This window comes from Manis pentadactyla, chromosome 14 (genome assembly GCF_030020395.1).
Source record: "Manis pentadactyla isolate mManPen7 chromosome 14, mManPen7.hap1, whole genome shotgun sequence".
NCBI lineage: Eukaryota > Metazoa > Chordata > Mammalia > Pholidota > Manidae > Manis > Manis pentadactyla.
In genome coordinates this window covers 30,075,619-30,092,874 of record NC_080032.1, presented here as the reverse complement: position 1 = coordinate 30,092,874, position 17,256 = coordinate 30,075,619, and the positions used below count along the sequence as shown (strand labels likewise).

General features: G+C 38.3%; 1 protein-coding gene across 5 annotated transcripts; it reads right to left on the bottom strand.

The window, feature by feature from the left end:
- Window positions 1-530: 530 nt before the first annotated feature.
- Window positions 531-16,088, bottom strand: LOC118930448 (zinc finger protein 140). 5 transcript variants are annotated; one of them, XM_036921735.2, is made up of 7 exons: window positions 15,898-16,088; window positions 15,498-15,549; window positions 15,291-15,374; window positions 13,789-13,915; window positions 13,449-13,544; window positions 5,981-6,031; window positions 531-2,709 (listed from the first exon to the last, which is right to left on the bottom strand). In XM_036921735.2, exons 4-7 carry the CDS (start codon window positions 13,820-13,822, stop codon window positions 1,544-1,546), a joined length of 1,347 nt encoding a protein of 448 aa, XP_036777630.1. In that variant the 5' UTR covers window positions 13,823-13,915; window positions 15,291-15,374; window positions 15,498-15,549; window positions 15,898-16,088; the 3' UTR covers window positions 531-1,543. The 5 variants fall into 5 exon arrangements, with proteins under 5 accessions (XP_036777630.1, XP_036777627.1, XP_036777631.1 ...); XM_036921732.2 differs by lacking the exon at window positions 15,291-15,374; XM_036921736.2 differs by lacking the exons at window positions 15,291-15,374; window positions 15,498-15,549; window positions 15,898-16,088 and adding an exon at window positions 7,573-7,655 and having other exon boundaries at window positions 13,789-13,868.
- Between the last annotated feature and the right edge of the window lie 1,168 nt (window positions 16,089-17,256).

Here is a 17,256-nt window from a genome sequence, read left to right as displayed (position 1 = left end):
CAAAGATACCTAAATTCAGATTCTGAATCTGGAAGAATGGTAACCTCCTCAGACCAAATTTCCATAGTTTTCCATCATTACATTTCTATATAAATTATTTTGGGCAAGGTCCAATCAGCCCCATTCCTCCTAAGTCTATGACCACAGCCCTGAAAGTTAAAAAAAACTCTTGAACACATTCTTGTTCACCAACGACCCCCAAATGGTGCTAGGGAAGTAATAATGCCGGCCACAATGTAGGAAAGTGAGGGTTTGTACAAAGAATTATTCTGGCAGGGTTTGAGGCCAAGTAAGACAAGTAACCATTAGGCAGAAGCTATGTATTCTGTTAGGTCACATTAAGTAAGAAAGGAAAAGCCTCTCGTTTCATGAAAGCTTTACACATACATGAAAAAATACACTGAGGCAGTTATTCCAGTGCTAAATTGCCTATTACATATACTCAATGCAAGCAAAGTTCTTAAAAGGCAATCAGATGCTTCCAGGATAAGATAAACCTCTGACTGGGACATTAAAAAATGGGCAAGGTGTACATAGAAAGTGAAAATCTGATTTATTTTGACAAATGTGCTTACAAAAGAAATGTCACTGTAAATGGAACAAGGAAAATTCCTTTTCCTATGATGTACCTTATTTACATTTTAGATTAAGACATGTCTAGTCATGTTCAAGGATAAACACGACAGCGTAACCTTAAATCCAAACCTTGTCTCAAAGTTAAAACCATAAGAGACCTAAAAACATTTCTATGATTATGTTCATGTTTCTACAAAAGCACACTATTCTTTATTGTTGATGTCAACATTACAGTGGTTCCATTTTCAGAATCACATATACAACAAAAACTCAGCAAATCCACATTTCCTATAAATCCAAAGATTTGTAACCTTTTCTGAATTTGCTTTAAAAGAAAACCCAATAAAAAACTTTCACATACTGATTCCCTCCTTAGGACTTCTCAGAATACTGAAGATTTTGCCATATTCATTACAACAGTTTTTTCCCCAGTATAATTCTACAGGTTTGAAATACTGAAGATAGTCACTCTGTATTGTTTATTTATAGGGTTACTTTTTCTCCTTGGAAGAATACTTAAAATTTTAATAAATATTGCACAGTAAATGAAGGCATTCCCAAATCACTGTTTGTGTGGCTTTGCTTCATTATGAGTTTTCTGCTGTACAGGAAAAAGTGCACCCTTATGGGTTCTGTCCTGCTTGAGTTGACAGGTACAGAAAAAGGGTTAATCTAAAAGCTTTCTCACATCTACTGGACCTTATTCTTCCCTGGTGGGAATTTCCAAATGTAGAGTAAGGGAATCCTACCAGTTGAAGGGTCTTTTGAATACTGACTGATTTGATCTGATTTTACAAATAGTGAGTGGCCACTAATGGCTTTCCCACATATTCCCAGGGTTTTTCTCCAGGATGTGGAATGAAGTATGGACCACATTTCTTCACATTCTATACATTCACATAAGGCTTTCCAAGACTTCTTTGAAGTCAAAATAAGGCATTGGCTTTTTTTTTTTATCCATACATCCTTAGGTTTTCTCTACAGTATGAATTCCCTGATCAGTAAGGAATGAGTGATAATTAAATGAATTTTCATATCCACAGGGGTTGTCTAGTGTGTGTGTTCTCTGATGCTTAGCAAGATTTGAGCTCCAGCTGAAGGATTTATTGCATACCTTACATACATAGGGTTTCTCCCCAGTATGAGTTATCTGATGTAGAATGAGGGAAAAGCTCCTACTAAAGGTTTTGTCACATTCAGTACATGCGTAAGGTTTTTCCCCAGTATGAATTTTCATATGTTGTGTAAGGGAAGCATGCCATGTGAAAACTTTACCACATTCATCACACTCATAGAGCTTTTCTCCAGCATGAATTCTCTGATGTTTAATAAGGAATGAGTGGCAACGGAAGGCTTTCCTACATTCATTGCACTCATAGGGGGTTTTGGTAGTATGGATGCTCTGATGTCGAGTAAGGTGTGAAGAACGGCGAAATGCCTTCCCACATTCAATGCATTCATAAGGTTTCTCTCCAGTATGTGTAATCTGATGGCGAATGAGTTCTGAGCCACTGCTGAAGGCTTTCCCACATTTCCTACATATATACTGTTTCTTTCCTAAGTGAATTCTCTGATGTCGAGTAAGGTTTGAGGCACGACTAAAAGCCTTTCCACATTCAGTACACTCATAGGGTTTCTCCCCAGTATGCGTTCTCTGGTGTTCGATGAGGAATGAAAGGTAACTGAATGTTTTATTACAGTCCTTACATTCATGGGGTTTCTTTCCAGTATGTATCATCTGGTGTTTCACAAGATTTGAGATCTGACTAAAAGTTTTGCCACAGTCCTTGCATACATACGGTTTCTCTCCAGTATGAGTTCTCTGATGTAGCACAAGAGAAAAGCGCCGACTGAAAGTCTTTCCACATTCATGACATCCATAGGGCCTCTCCACAGTACTGATACTCATATGTTCAGACACGGCTTCCTGACGAGACACTGTCACTTGCCTGATACAGCCTTCATTTCCTTGCAGCATCTCAGTATCATCCTCACATTTCCAGCCTCCTTTGAAACTGGAGTATTCAGGGCCTTGGGTTAGCATTCTTTCCAGTATCAAATACTGGGATGTGTAACCTTCACATACGACACTTTTTGGAGAAAACTCTTTGTTCTCACCATTTGACTCTGAAACTGAAAAAAAAAAAAAACAAAAAAAACAAATGTTTCTTTTCTCTGTATTGAGTAAACTAAAAGCCACTCCTCTCTTTCTAATGAGAGAACTGAAGAAAAATCTCAGCATTGCATCATTTTCATAGTTATGTAACAAATTTGAGCATATACCCAGAAATTCAAAAAACATCAAACAGAAGGGAAATACAACTGAATAGAGAGAAAGACTATAAATAAGTAACCAACGATAAGGAAAAATATAACTATCAGGAAAATAAGAAATTGGGGAGGATAGATGTTTACCATTCCTCACCACCGTTTTAAGATTTATTTGCTGCCAGAATGACTTGGTAATGAAAATTTCATAATGCTATTAATAAATGAGTATTCCTAAAGTCCCACAAAGATATACCGTTCACTTCATGCCTTCAGAACATCGCACAGTAACTTGTTCTAAGTAAGTAAATAAAATGTTTCTCTGAAAACTATCTTCTATGATTTTCACTCTAACTCTACTTTCCAAACTGGATTGTGAAGGTTAGCTTTGGTATAAGAGTGTCTTTCCATCAAGATGCTCTGATAGACAAACCTGTTAGGCCCCAAGTTTCTCCAGGCTAAATTTCAGAAGAGGCTTTATCATTTGGGAGAGAATAATAATTTTATAATAATATGAAGGTTTTTTAAAAATACATTTTTTCTCACATCTTTACTCTTAGAAAATACATAGGGATAAAAGGCCATAATGTATTCAACTTATTCTCAGATGTTTTAGTAGAAAAATCATACATCAGATGATAAAACAAGGCAAAATGTTAGCAATAGATGAATGTGAGTAAAGGGCATATGAATATTCTTTGTACTATTCTTGCAACTTCTCTGAAAGTTTAAAATTATTTCCAAATAACACATTAAGAATTTCATTTTTCTTTGAAACACATTTCCATACTTATTTTGTATGGGGGGGATGCTATCTTTTACTATCACTGACTGTAAACTTACAGGGTAAAGTAAATAGATCTCATATTTATTTAATATTTATCTAAGCAATGAATCAAGATCTGTACATATGTAGTAGGCCCAGAAAAATGAAAGATTAGGGTAAGGGAAGCAGTAAAATAGCTATTAGGAAAACTATGATCTCAATAAAGGAAAAACCTTACTCACCTGACTCATCTATAAACCTATTAACATCTGAGCACTTCCCTAAGAGCCTTGGGGATATAAACTGAATCATTCTCTTTGGGAATAAATATAAATAGGGAGATAAAAGAGACGTAGAAGAAAACAAAAAAATGAAAGTAAGCTCATTATACTTAGAGTAAAAATTGTATGAAAGATCAGAGTTGAGATATAAAAATCCATTGCAACAGATAAAGAAAGACTTTATCTGGAGAGGTATCCCTGAAGAAACTAGTTGGGAGCTGAAATATAGTATCACAAACACCAGGTGAACTTGGATATTTAATGATGTTAGAAAAAGCTGTTGGAGTTAACTGCAGAGACTTAGTATACTATTTGCCATATGATTTCCCAGACCAGTGAGAATGAAAGTAAAAAGCAAAACCAAGAAAACCAGGCTCAAGATATGAGAAGAATGCTGAGTATATATTCCTTCCCCTCTTCCCTCCCTCAAAGTCACCTCACCTCCTCCCATCACCTACTATGCCCATGCTCATTTTTGGTAGATGCCAAATGGATTTGGTAAAACTTAGCACTTACACTTATTAAAAGCCTAATGGAATACAATATATCCCTCTTAATCTAACAAAATTCCTATGATAAATCAGCAGCTAATATATTCAAAAAACCAGAAATATCCTTTCTCACCAGTATTACTTCAGATCATTGAGGAAGAACTTGATGTAGTATGAAAAAGAAATTCTGGAAAACAAGATTTTAAAAATCATTATGGGGAGACTTCTGGTTTCTGGTCCTACACATAAGGAGCTTAGAAATCACTATTGTCTTGTGTAGCACAGAGAAGGCACACAGTGGATCTGTGGCATCTTGCTGCACTGATGGACAGTGACTGCATTGGGGTGTGGGTGGGGACTTGATAATATGGGTAAATGTAGTAACCACATTGTTTTTTTCATGTGAAACCTTCATAAGAGTGTATATCAATCACACCTTAATAAAAAAATTTTTTTTAAATCACTACTGTCTTAAAAAGTAAGAAGCTGAACTGAAAAATCAACTATCTTAAAATCCATCAGAGAAGTGAGGTCACAGGGCAATTCTCTGTCCCCAAAAATTGGAGAACAGAAAGATACAGAAAATCCACAACTTACTAGAGCAGAAACACAAGCAGACCCTTTGCAGGAACCAGTGCTGGAGCAGAACTGTAACTGACAGGTAGCTGAAGGCGCGGTATTAATGAGTGAGTTAAAAACTCCAAGAGGACCCAGGCATAATGGTAACCCCCGCCCCAAACACTAGTTTTACCTCCAGTACTTCTACCAGGTCTCAACAGCAAATATCAGAGAAAAATCCCCTCATGCTTCCAAGAGGGGGAGGAGAAAAAAGAACCACTTTGAAATATACCAAGAGCATGCTGTTCTCATTAACAAGGCCTGCTCTCAGGAGAAACTATTTTACCAGAGCATTACATACCTGGGAGAAAAATACTCAATTCCTGCCACCTCTAGTCACCCTGTACCACCTAAGTGGGGGAAAAAAGCAGGTGAAGTTTACAGTTTCGGGGCACAAGTTCACCAAAAGATTGAGACTTAATCATAGAACTATATAACGCTTCCCCTGCCCCCATGGCTTACTCCTACATTACTAAAGGTCTATTTACCATAGTTCGTTTTACTCACATCATGTCCACCTCTCAAAAGGAAAAAATTATAAGGCATACTAAAAGAAAGAAAAAGCACAGTTTGAAGAGATTGAAAAAGCAGCAGAACCACAGTTAGATATGGCAGGAATGTTGGAATTATCAGATCAGCAATTTTAAAAAGCTACGACTAATATGCAAAGGACTTTAATGGAAAAAGTAGACAACACTCAAGAATGGATGTAAATTATTGGTGATTACGGTATCAGTGTAGGTTTATCAACTACAACAAAAGAACCATTCTTGAAGGGGCTGGTGTTGATGAGAGAGACCATGAATGTGTAGAGGTGAGGGAATATGGGAAACCTCTGTACTTTTCAATTTTGATGTGAACCTGAAATTGCTCAAAAAAATAATGTCTTCATAAAAGACAAAATGCTAAGGATCAAAAACCCTATAACAAAAATGAAGAATGCCAGAATGCCACTGATGGGCTCAGTAGTCTGTACTCACCTGAGGCAAAAATCTCTGAGCTAGAGGATATCTCAATGGAAACATCCAAAACTGGAAAGCAAAGAGAAAAAAGATGGGTGGGGAACCAGAGCAAATGTCTAAGAACTGTGGAATAAATACAAAAAACTGTGGAATAAATACAAAAGGTGTAACATACATATTGGGAATACCAGAAGGAGAAGAGAGAAACAGAGACTTTATTTTAAGCAATAATGACTGAGAATTTCCTCAAGTTAATATCAAATGCCAAACCACACATCCAGGCAACTCAGAGACCACGAAGCAGGACAAATGTAAAAAAAACTACACCTAGACATATCTTATTCAAACTTCAGAAAACCAAAGATAAAGAAAAAAATCTTGAAAGGAGCCAGAGGGTGGCAATTTTTATCTATTTGGAGCACAGATAAGAATTACATCTGACTTCTGTGAAACCACACAAAGAAGAGAATGAAGTGAAGAAAAAAATAACCAACCTAGAATCAATACTTGAGAAATTATGCTTCAAAGGTGAAGGATAATAAAGATCTTCTTAGTTCTCAAAAACTGATAAAACTTGTTACCAACAGACCACCTTGTAAAATCCAACAACTATTTGTGAAAAAACTCGAACTAGGAATAGAGTGGAATTCACTCAACTTTTAAAGATCACCTACAAAAAACCTACAGCTAATATACTTAACAGCGAGAATTTGAAGCTTTCCAGCTTGACTGAGAACAAGGCAAGGATGTCTCTTCTCACCACTGCTTTTCAGCATTGTACTGTGATTCTTAGATAGTGTAATAAAACAGGAAAAGGAAATAAAAGGCATACAAATTGGCATGGAAAAAGTACAACTTTTTATACACTGATACACTGTTATCTATGCAGAGAATCTTGACCAAATGATTCTAAGGTTTATTTGGAGAAGCAAAAGACTTAGAATACTTAACACAATATTGAAGAAGAAAAAACCAGAAGACTGACATTACCCGACTTCAAGGCTTTACACAAAGATACAGTAATCAATACAGTGTGATTAGGTAAGTACATTACAGGAACAGAGAGCTCAGAAATAGACTTGCATAATTACAGTCAACTCATCTTTGACAAGGAGGCAAAATTACACAAGGGAGCAAAGGTAGTCTTTTCAACAACCAGACATCCACATGCATAAAAATGAACCTAGACAGACATTATACTCTTCACAAAAATTAATTCAAAATGGATCATAGACCTAAATGTAAAACACAAAACTACAAAATTCCTAGAAGTAATATGGAAGAAAACCTAATGACCTTTGTATTTATATCCAACACCAATGGAAAGAAGTAGTTAATAAACTGAACTTCATTAAAATTAAAAACTTCTGCTCCGCAAAAACCAATGTCAAGAGAATAAGACCATAGACTAGAAGAAAATATTTGCAGAAGACTTATCTGGTAAGACCTATTACCCAAAATATACAAAGAACTCTTAAAACTCAAATATCTTCTTAATGGGCAAAAGACCTGAACAGATACTTCACAGATGGCAATTAAGAATATGAAAAGATATTCAACATCATCTATCATTTGGGAATGGTAAATTAAAACAAGACACTACTATATACCTACTAGGATGGCCAAAATCCAATCCACTAACATCACCAAATGCTGACAAGAATGTGGATCAACAGGAACTCTCAGTTCATTCCTAGTGGGAATATAAAATGGTATAGCCACTTTAGAAAACAGTTTGGCAGTTTCTTACAAAACCAAACATACTCTTACCATATAATTCAGCAAGCACAAGAGCACCTCAGTATTTACCCAAATGAATTTAAAACACATTCACACGAAAACCTGCACATGGATATTTATAGCAGGTTTATTCATAATTGCCAAAACTTGGATGCAACCACGATGAAAAAAATAAACTGGCACATCCATACAATGGACTATTATCCATCACTAAAAGGAAATGAGCAAACAAGCCATGAAAAATGTATAAAAGAATTTTCAATGCATAATATTAAGTGAAAGAAGCTGGTCTGAAAAGGCTAAAATGCTCTATGAATCCAATTACTGACATGGAAAAGGCAAAACTACGGAAACAGCAGTGGTTGTCAGGGGGTAGGTGTAAGGGAGGGATAAACAGGCAGAACACAGAGGATTTCGAGGACAGTAAAACTATTCTTCATGATACTACAATGGCGGATACATCATACATTGCTCAAATCCCATAAAATATGCAACACCAATAGTGAACCCTAATGTCAACTATGGACTTTAGGTGATAATGATGGGTCAGGTAGATTCACCAGTTACAACAAAGGCACTGTTGTAGTGTGTGATGTTAACAGTGGGGGAAGTTGGGAGCACGGGGTATGTGAAAACTCTGTACTTTCCACTTAATTTTTCTGTGAACTTAAAACTGCTTTAAAAAAGTTTATTAATTAAAAAAAAATCACTACAGTATTTGCAAGGAAGAATCAATCTAGAAAGGGTTAGGATATTTTTATTACTACAATAAAGACTGAGAGATATAAACACACAAATTCACTAGTGTTCTTATAGTAAAATAATGTAACTTGTTAGAAAAGAAACTAAGGGAAAGTTACTTAAGAATAAATTCAGTAATAGGTATATAGGGATTTTACAAATAAAATTCAAAATTCTAAGGAGCTCTGCAGATGACTCCTAAATGTGTGCTATACCTCAGTATCAGCGTCTGTTTAAGAAGCAAATTCTTGAGTTCTACCACAAACCTAATGACTTAGAATTTCAGGTGTGGAGCCTGGGGATATGTATTTTAAGACTCTCCAAATAACTAAAATTTGAAAAGCACTATGATGTCTCATGCTCCAGAATATGATATCAATTGTCTAGAGAATAATCAAGTATCCCACAGACCCAAAACTCATTAAATCACAAACTGATGTAAACTCCCCTTCCTGTTCACATTTGCTCATCTTTTTTTCTTTTTAAGGAAAAAATAATACCAATAAAAAGAAAGGTATCAACCTCACTTCCTCAATCATCTTCATAGCTTTTATCTAGTCAATCACCAGGTTCTTTTGAGTCCACTTTGTTAATTTGTTACCAATCTGTATAGTTTTTTTTTCATTCCCTAGACACCTTCACAGATCAAGTGATGATTGTATCTCGACTAGGTTATGGTATGGCAACAATTCTTTAATAGTTCTGTTTTCCAAACTAGCTAGAATAACCTTATAAAATGCTTGCTGCCTAAAATCTTTTGATGACTCCCTATTAGCTGTGGGATGAACTCCTAAGTAACATGACTTTAAAGCATCTGCATGAATTGGCCAGTGCTTTCCCTAACCATTCTTAATTCCCACCACCTCCCTCCTTGCACTATATACTTTTGCTCAATCTAGACTGAACCTCATATCTTCATCTTATCAGTATGATCTTTCTACATACTGTAAATCCCCCCCCTCCACTTATAAAAATTAATGTGAGTGGCTCCACTCCTGTTAAGATGGAGTAAGTATACTCCCACCTGTCAAGCTACTGAGTGCAAGTAAAAGCCATGGATGGAATGCATGCAGCTGTCTGAAGACTCTAAAAGTAAATGGTAGCAAGTTGATTGGGGAAAGAAAACAACTCAAAGGAACACTTAACTGGTGGTTGAGTTTCTTGGGTGTTTTTTCCTTCCAGTCTCTCAACCTAAACTCAAAGGCACCCTGAAAGCAAGAACTGTTCAGAAGATAAGGGAAGAACTCCAAGAAAAACCTCTCTTTCTGGTCTGAGGAATGGGAAAGAAAATCATTACTAGTCAGATAAATCTTTTGTTTGTTCATTTCCCATTCTCTCCTGCCCAACCCAAGGCAACAGTAACCATACAATCAAGACCCCAAGGCAGGGTAACCTTTCTTTCAGCACAAGGGTCTATGATCCCAATAGCACAGAGGTAATGCCAGTTTTTTTTTTTTTTGTATCCCCTTGTTGCTTGGCTGCAGAGGCAGATCCAGTTACAAGAAGTGAATAGCACAGGGGAAACTAAAGGTCTGGCTTTCTATCCAGCTGACCTGAAAGATGAGGCCCCAGAGCCAAAAAGGGTAGGGGAGATTGAAGAAGGGAGCTCAGGAAGATGATCCCATAAAGTTGTGTATGAAATCCTGGGCTGGCCACTGAGTTGTATATTCATGGATTTGACCCTATATAGCATACTAATACCTGTGTGAACTGAAACAAGGGGGAACCCACTGACCAAGTTCCAGCAAGGCCACTAGAGTGTGCACAGCAGGAATAACAGACCTACAATGGCTTTGAAAACTATACTGTCATTGGAACCACGTACACAGAAGACAGGTTAGAACATGTAGCCTCAACTCATCTGTATCAACAGCCTGCTGAAATAAAGTTAACATGTCAGCATAATTTAAACAAGACCAAAGTCTTAAAATATTTAAATGAATAGGTTAAAAATCCAAAGTTATAGGTCATACAGAGAAACAGGAAAATTTCATCATCCTGCAGGGAAAAGACAATGAGCTATAAAACACATTTACAGAGCATTTATATATGGATAATGCATTGAAAAAATATTAGGCAAAACTGTTATTTTGTTGTGAAAATGATTTTAATTATGTATAAAATGTCCCTATACTTATACATGATAGTAAAGAACTATGCAGTGAAATGTCAAATATATCTCTTTAAATTATTCCATAAAAAAAGGCTGAGGTGAACTAATACAGTAAAATGTTATCTACTAATAAATCCATAACTAAAACTGTATAGATTTATGCAAAGACAGAAAAATAGACAAACAAAAAAGATAATTCAGAAACATACAAAAACTGACATTTAACTTATGACAAAACGGAAAAGAACAGGTATGTCAATAAATGGTGCCATTGATAACTTGGATGTCCACCCAGAATAAAAATTGACCACTAACTCACATACACAAATAATAAATTGAAAGAGAACAATGGGTTTAAATGTGAATGGCAAAATAACTAGGCTTTTTTAAGAGAAAATCTAAAAAACTGTCTTCACCATGACCTCACTGTAGGGAAAGATTTCTTAACAGGTCAAAAAATATATAAATCATAATGGGAAAGACTGGTAAATCTGACTACACTAAAATTAAGAATTTCTGTTCATCAAAAGAGGTTATTAAGGGGAAAAGTTAGCCCCATGTGAGAGAAGCTTTTGCAGTGAATATAATTAAGAAAGGATTTGTATCTGAAATACATAACAAATACATTACAGATCATTGAGAAAAGATAGAGAATCCAATAGATAAATGAGCAAAAACCTTCAAAAGGCACTTAACAAATGAAGGTATCTAAATGTCCAATAAAAGTATGAGCAAGTGCTCATCAGTAATCAGAAATGCAAGCTACCAATGCACACTCTTCTGATAGGTGAATATTATGATGCTTAACTGCGTCAGGTGTTGGTAAGTATGGGGAGCAAGAGGAAGCCACTTTTCTGTGTTTGTGGGAGTCTAAGTCAGCAAAACATTTTGGAAAACTTTAGCATTACCTAACAATGTGGAAGAGGTGCATCATCCTTTGACCCAGCAATTCCAGTCCTAGTTATATACTACAGGGAACCTGTGCCAGTATGTACCAGGATACGGTGACAGCAGAAACACTGCTTGCAAAAGCCGTAAACTGCAAACAACCCAAGAAGCCCTCAATAATAGAATGGATAAATTGGGGTGTACTTATTTATACAATGAAACAAACTACTAGAGCAATACGCAAAATGCGTAAATCTTCAAATAATTTTGAGAGAGAAGCAACCTACAACATAATGTATCCATTATGAGCTTCTCTATCTCAAGTTCACAAACATACAAACCTGAAGCATGGTGATTAGAGAGACAGTTGATAAAGCTCTAAAGAATATCGAGGAAGCCACTACCATTAAGGTAAGGGGAAGATTACCTTTCAGTGGAGGGTGGGGGTGACTGGGATGAGCGCAGAAAAAGCTCTAAGGCACCTCTTCTGTTCAACAACCTGAGTGGTGGCGACATGGGTGTCTTTTAATAATTTAAGCTGCACACTTATCTTTTACGCATTATTTCTGGGTGGTATTTCACCTTCCAAACAAGGTACTGGAAAGCCCACAACAATTCCAACAGCTGTTGTATTAAAGTAGTGAAAATAGAGGCAATTTTAATGTTTGCCTTTTACCTTACTTCCCTTGTATATAGTTTGTAAGTTTCATTATTTTAAAAACATTTAGAAAAAGGACGTCTCTTCAATTCATACTTAAAGTCTCCCTGCCCTTGTTCCACCTTATGACCTCGGCTCACATCCGTCTTTCTTTCTACAGCCTCCTTAAAGCCAGAGCTCAGTTTTCATGGCACCTGCTCCGGTTCCCTCATCAGTCCTTCCAAGCTGCTGCTTCTCATTAAATATAAGCATTCCTTCTCAATAGGACTCAATAGGACTACTCTCTGAAGGTCATGAGAGGTTTGCTTCAGAATCCACTACAGAATTTATGAAACTTTTCATCAATACATATAATTTAAGCTCCACAGATATTCTATGTCAGAATCTTCAAGAGTGGGGCATGGCCACATTTTTTAAAGAGCTTCACCAACAATTCTATTGTCAACCACAGCTGAAGGCTTTCTCAAGGCTGTCTCAATCAATCTCACTGCTTCAAATTTTGCTTCTTAAGATTCCTACATCCACATCTCTAACATCAATTTTTTTTCTAAGATATATTCCAAAAGTCTGTTGCAGTTTCACTTGGAAATACTATCCTCTACTCTCACAAAGCATACCTCCAATTAATTCATCTTTTTTCTAAAACCAATCCTTTTCCTGTCTTTTATGTTTCTATTACTACTATCCCTATTCAAATTATCCAGGCTTAAAACACTAACTGGAAATTCTTTTTTTCTCATTGCTGAACTGCCAATTTGAGAATCTCTAACAAAGTTATTATAGACCCATTTTATTTCACGAGGCCACACCTTCCTTGATAGTAATTGCTATTTGATAAGCCCTGTACTCTCTCTAGCACCTAAGAAGTCTCCAAAAGATTATAATTTCAATTAATATTGTTCAGAATATATATAAATGAATGAATGAACCCATCGATTAACCAAAGAGTAATGAATTTATCTTTACAAGATGGTTAAAAAGAACAGCAGGATAAATAAAAGGATACACCTTTTATTTTAGGCAATAGAAGTATCAATTTCAAGAAAGGAAAGGGAGAAATTTAAAAAAAAAAGAAAAAGAAATTCAGAGTCAAGACAGAACTAACAATAGAAAGGACACATCTATCTGTGAGAAAGTGGGGAAAAGGCTACAATGAGAACTGAAGGCAGAGTAGTGAATAGCCATGAAGTGGTTCCTTACAGAACTGTGAGTACAACTTCACATTCTCTGTATCTCTATCTTTAAGGGAAAACTTTTCAAGCAACATATAAAAAAGTATTGTTTCTCACTGACTAGATGGGTTGTTATTTTTTAAAATTTCCCCACCAGCTTCTAAACTCACTCACCTGAAAACAGATCTCTTCTCTTATCTTCTTTCCCCAGCCATGGCTCTTTCCCTTGCTCCAATAAGGAAACCACATACGGCTTAGAAATGTTAAGACCTGCTTACAGAAATTGAAATAAATTCATAATCAGTCCTGAATTCTCAGAAAAAAGGGGCCATTAAAAGAATTTTGAGAAATAAATATGAAAGATATCTAAAGATTAGGTGAAGTTATGAGCGCCAGCTTAAAAACTAATTAAAAAAAATACCTCCTTGCAAATATGCAGTCAGATAATTAGGATTCAGAATAGCCATCCTAAAGGTAAAATTCTGACTAAGAGGAAATAAGGAAGAATACTTACCCAGTGAGACCAGGTGGCCATAGTTCTCTAACATTACATGTCTGTACAAATCTCTTTGAGCAGGCTGAAGCCATTCCCACTCCTCCTGGGAGAAGTCTATGGCCACATCTTTGAATGTCACTGACCCCTGAAATGACATAAAGATATCTGGTCAACCAGCACCCAAGCTCCCAAAGGCCCTGATCAAGAAGTGAAACAAGTCCCACTGTGGAGAACAGACGGTACACGTAAGTAGTGGCAATGGGAGTTTCTATAATCATGGGTAATAAGAGTGTAACTCAGAACCTAGCAGTCTCATTTTGTATATAATTGGAGAACATTTGTTGTATAATTGGAGAAAAGGAGAGAAAATACATGTCATTTGTCCAAGATAATCTACAGTTTTATGAAAGATAAACAACTATACACATGAACTCTATGGATTTCTGGCTATAGTTTTTTAAATCCTTAAAATCTTAAAACATTTGATGAATAATGAAAACAATTGTATTTAACAGACAAAAAATTTGTATTATTTTTTCCTTAATACCAGCCTATTTTTATATGAGTTAGCAAGAAGTTCTTCATGGTAACAATTGGCTGTACCAGAGAGCAGCAGGATATTCCAGAAGAAACACCAGTGAAACTTGAGAGGCAATTTTAACAATGTCACAGAACAACCGGGGATAGTAAGTAAAGGACCTCCCAAAGACAGAATATAATAAATACCTCCAAGGATGAAATCTGAAGTTTTTTCCTCCAGGTTTAGGGGGAGTAAAAGTCCCTGCTTTGCAGCCTGGTTTTGTACCACTCAAGTCATCTATCTACGTAACTATCAGTCAAGAACAGAAATTGCAAAAGGTCCCAAATTAGAAGAGCCCCAGAATTATATTTTACTGACTAATGAATTGTTTCCTAGAGTAAATGGGATCTGAAGCACAGGTGGAAATCGGACTCCCCAGCAAAACTCTGAGATCCTCTGGATTTGGAGGCAAGTATGACAAGAAGTGGTATACAAAATGGAACTAAATACAGAGACTAATTTGGAATAGTTGGCCTTCTCATCCCTCACCTCTGTGAAGCATAACTGTCAGCCAGGCATTTAGTCACTATCAGAACAAAAATAACCGGCGTTCCTTGCTAAGGAACCTTAATGCCATGTCTGAAAAATAAGCTCTGTGAATTCAGAGACTCTGTTTTGCTCACTGATGTATCCACCCAGGATCGGTTATACGAGAATCACTTGGACTGTTAAACACAGACTGCTGTACTGTACACTCAAGTTTCTGGTTCAGAAGATCTGGGATGGGGCTCATAAACATACATTTCTAACACACCCTAATAAGTTTCTAAATTCTCAGGTGATCCCCGGATCACATTTTAAGACCACTGATAAGGGTGCTGAAAATAGATGCTCAATAAAAACATGATGAATAAATGAACGAACAAGCACAAGAGACATAAACCATTTTTCATTCTAATACTGGGAAAAAGAGGAAGCAACGTAAAAGTTGGCTCCCTACCTTCTCACCCTAGAACATGCCTGCTGGTCAGAAACCCCACTCATATGGGGACGGCTTCCCGTCAACCCTCGTGAGTACAAGAGCCTGAAGGGGAGGAACAGGGACAGCATCCTGAAGTTCCGCCGGCCAGGAGCCTTCAGGAGAAAGCCTATGTCCCCGAATCCTGAAAAACACAACTGAGTTATAAGAAAGGAAACACCAGCTTACCTGGGGCATGGCTCGCAGTAGACCGAGAACAGCACAGTGTAAAATGGCCGAGCTGCAGGGAAAAGAAAGCAGCCCTGAGTGTGCACGCCAGTTGAGCCCTACGGGGGCCACCGGGTCCCACCAGCCGTGGAGTCCTGTCGCTCCACAACCACCGGCTTCATCCTCAGGCAACCGAGGATCCGGGGCACCTGGCAGGACTCCCACTCTGCTACAGCGTAGCTCCGGGGAGCCCACACCTGACCTGCCCCCCAAAACTTTCTATTTTAATGGTATCACAAGACAGCGCGTTTCCTCCGCTTTTGGCTGGGTGGGCGGACCATTCCCGAGCCCTGGACGGAGTCATTATCCCGGGACCCCCGGCAGGGATCCCAGCGCAGGCAGCTTGGGCCCCTTCACTTACCTGGGACCCAACACGGCCCAGACTCGGATTTGCGTCCGGGGAACCTGACTCCAGGGTCGCGCAAACAGCGCCTTCAGGAACCTCAGGGACCGGACCCCGGGACCAGGCCGTGGCTTCAGACAACTACACTACCCAGGGCCCACCGCGGCCTCCGTGCGTGGGAGGAACTGTGGGACCACAATTCCCAGAAGGCTTCGCGCCCATGGCGTCAGACCACGGCCTCAGAAAACTACGCTTCCTAGAGTTCACCGAGGCACGCGCACATACACAGACACACACCACTCACTCACTCTCTCACTACAACGTCCAGAAAGCCTCGCGCCCGCAGCGCCTAGGACTACACTTGCCAAGGCGCACAGCGGCCTCGGGCCTGGGAGGAAGTACGTCCCTAACTCCGTAAAAGCACGCCCAGGGAGACAAAGGGACTAAAAACTACACTTCCCAGGGGCCGCTGCGGCCTACCTGAGAGGAAGTACGCCCTCAACTCCCAGAAGGCCCCGCGCCCACGTCTCCTGAACAAGACACGGGACTTCAGATAACTACACTTCCCAGGGCGCACAGCAGCCTCCATGCGTTCGCTCACGCACGCGCACGCACACACACTTCAAGTTCCAGAGCGCTGTCTCCTGCAGTTTCTCGGCGTACAATTCCTCGGCCTACTTATTAGAGGTGCTGGTCTGGGGCCTGGGTTCTGGGGGACAGATCTGTAACAGCTGTGTAAGCAGCAGCAGGTACCTAAGATAACCCTGATAACACTACATGTGCCAGAAGGTGTGAGGTAAACACCACAAAGATTTAGGGGCCTGATATCAATGACATTTGTAGAAGCTGAGTGAACTGAGGAATGTTACGATATCCTCTAAGGTATAGGACAAGTTACTAAAATTCACACACCACACAGGAAGAGGTACAATGCTTGGAGGGGTTCTTTGAATTCGTAAGGCAGTATTGAACACATTTGGAAATTCTACTCTGACCAATTTCTTGCATAATTTGGAGAGCTTACAATTTTGAGGGGAGCCTAGGATGAGACCTGGATTGGTGCAGGGTATCCCAAAAGTTAGGACGTGATGCAGATCTGTGTTAGAAACCAAGGCAGTAAGGCTGCTGTCTGGAGTCGATTTCAATCTCACACTGAGTAACAAAGACCACCAGGCAAGGCATGAATTTATGGCAGAGAATACTTTTCATTTGCAAAACAGCTTCTTGCATGCTTCAGAGCCCTAAAAGTAAGGGAACAGCTTTCCACCTTGTGATTATGTAACTGGCATCCTGAAATGCATTATCAGGTTCACTAACTGCTGCTGCAATTCATTTTATTGTGGAAGTGATTTATTTTGTATCAGTCCTAGAAAGCCC

Excerpts from the sequence above, each read along its gene's own strand:
- LOC118930448 (XM_036921732.2), bottom strand. Across the intron at positions 13,545-13,788 it reads TGGCCACCTGGTCTCACTGG|GTCTTAACATTTCTAAGCCG; the intron begins GTAAGTATTCTT and ends TTCTGTAAGCAG. Across the intron at positions 6,032-13,448 it reads GAGAAGAGATCTGTTTTCAG|TTTTGGATGTTTCCATTGAG; the intron begins GTGAGTGAGTTT and ends TTTGCTTTCCAG.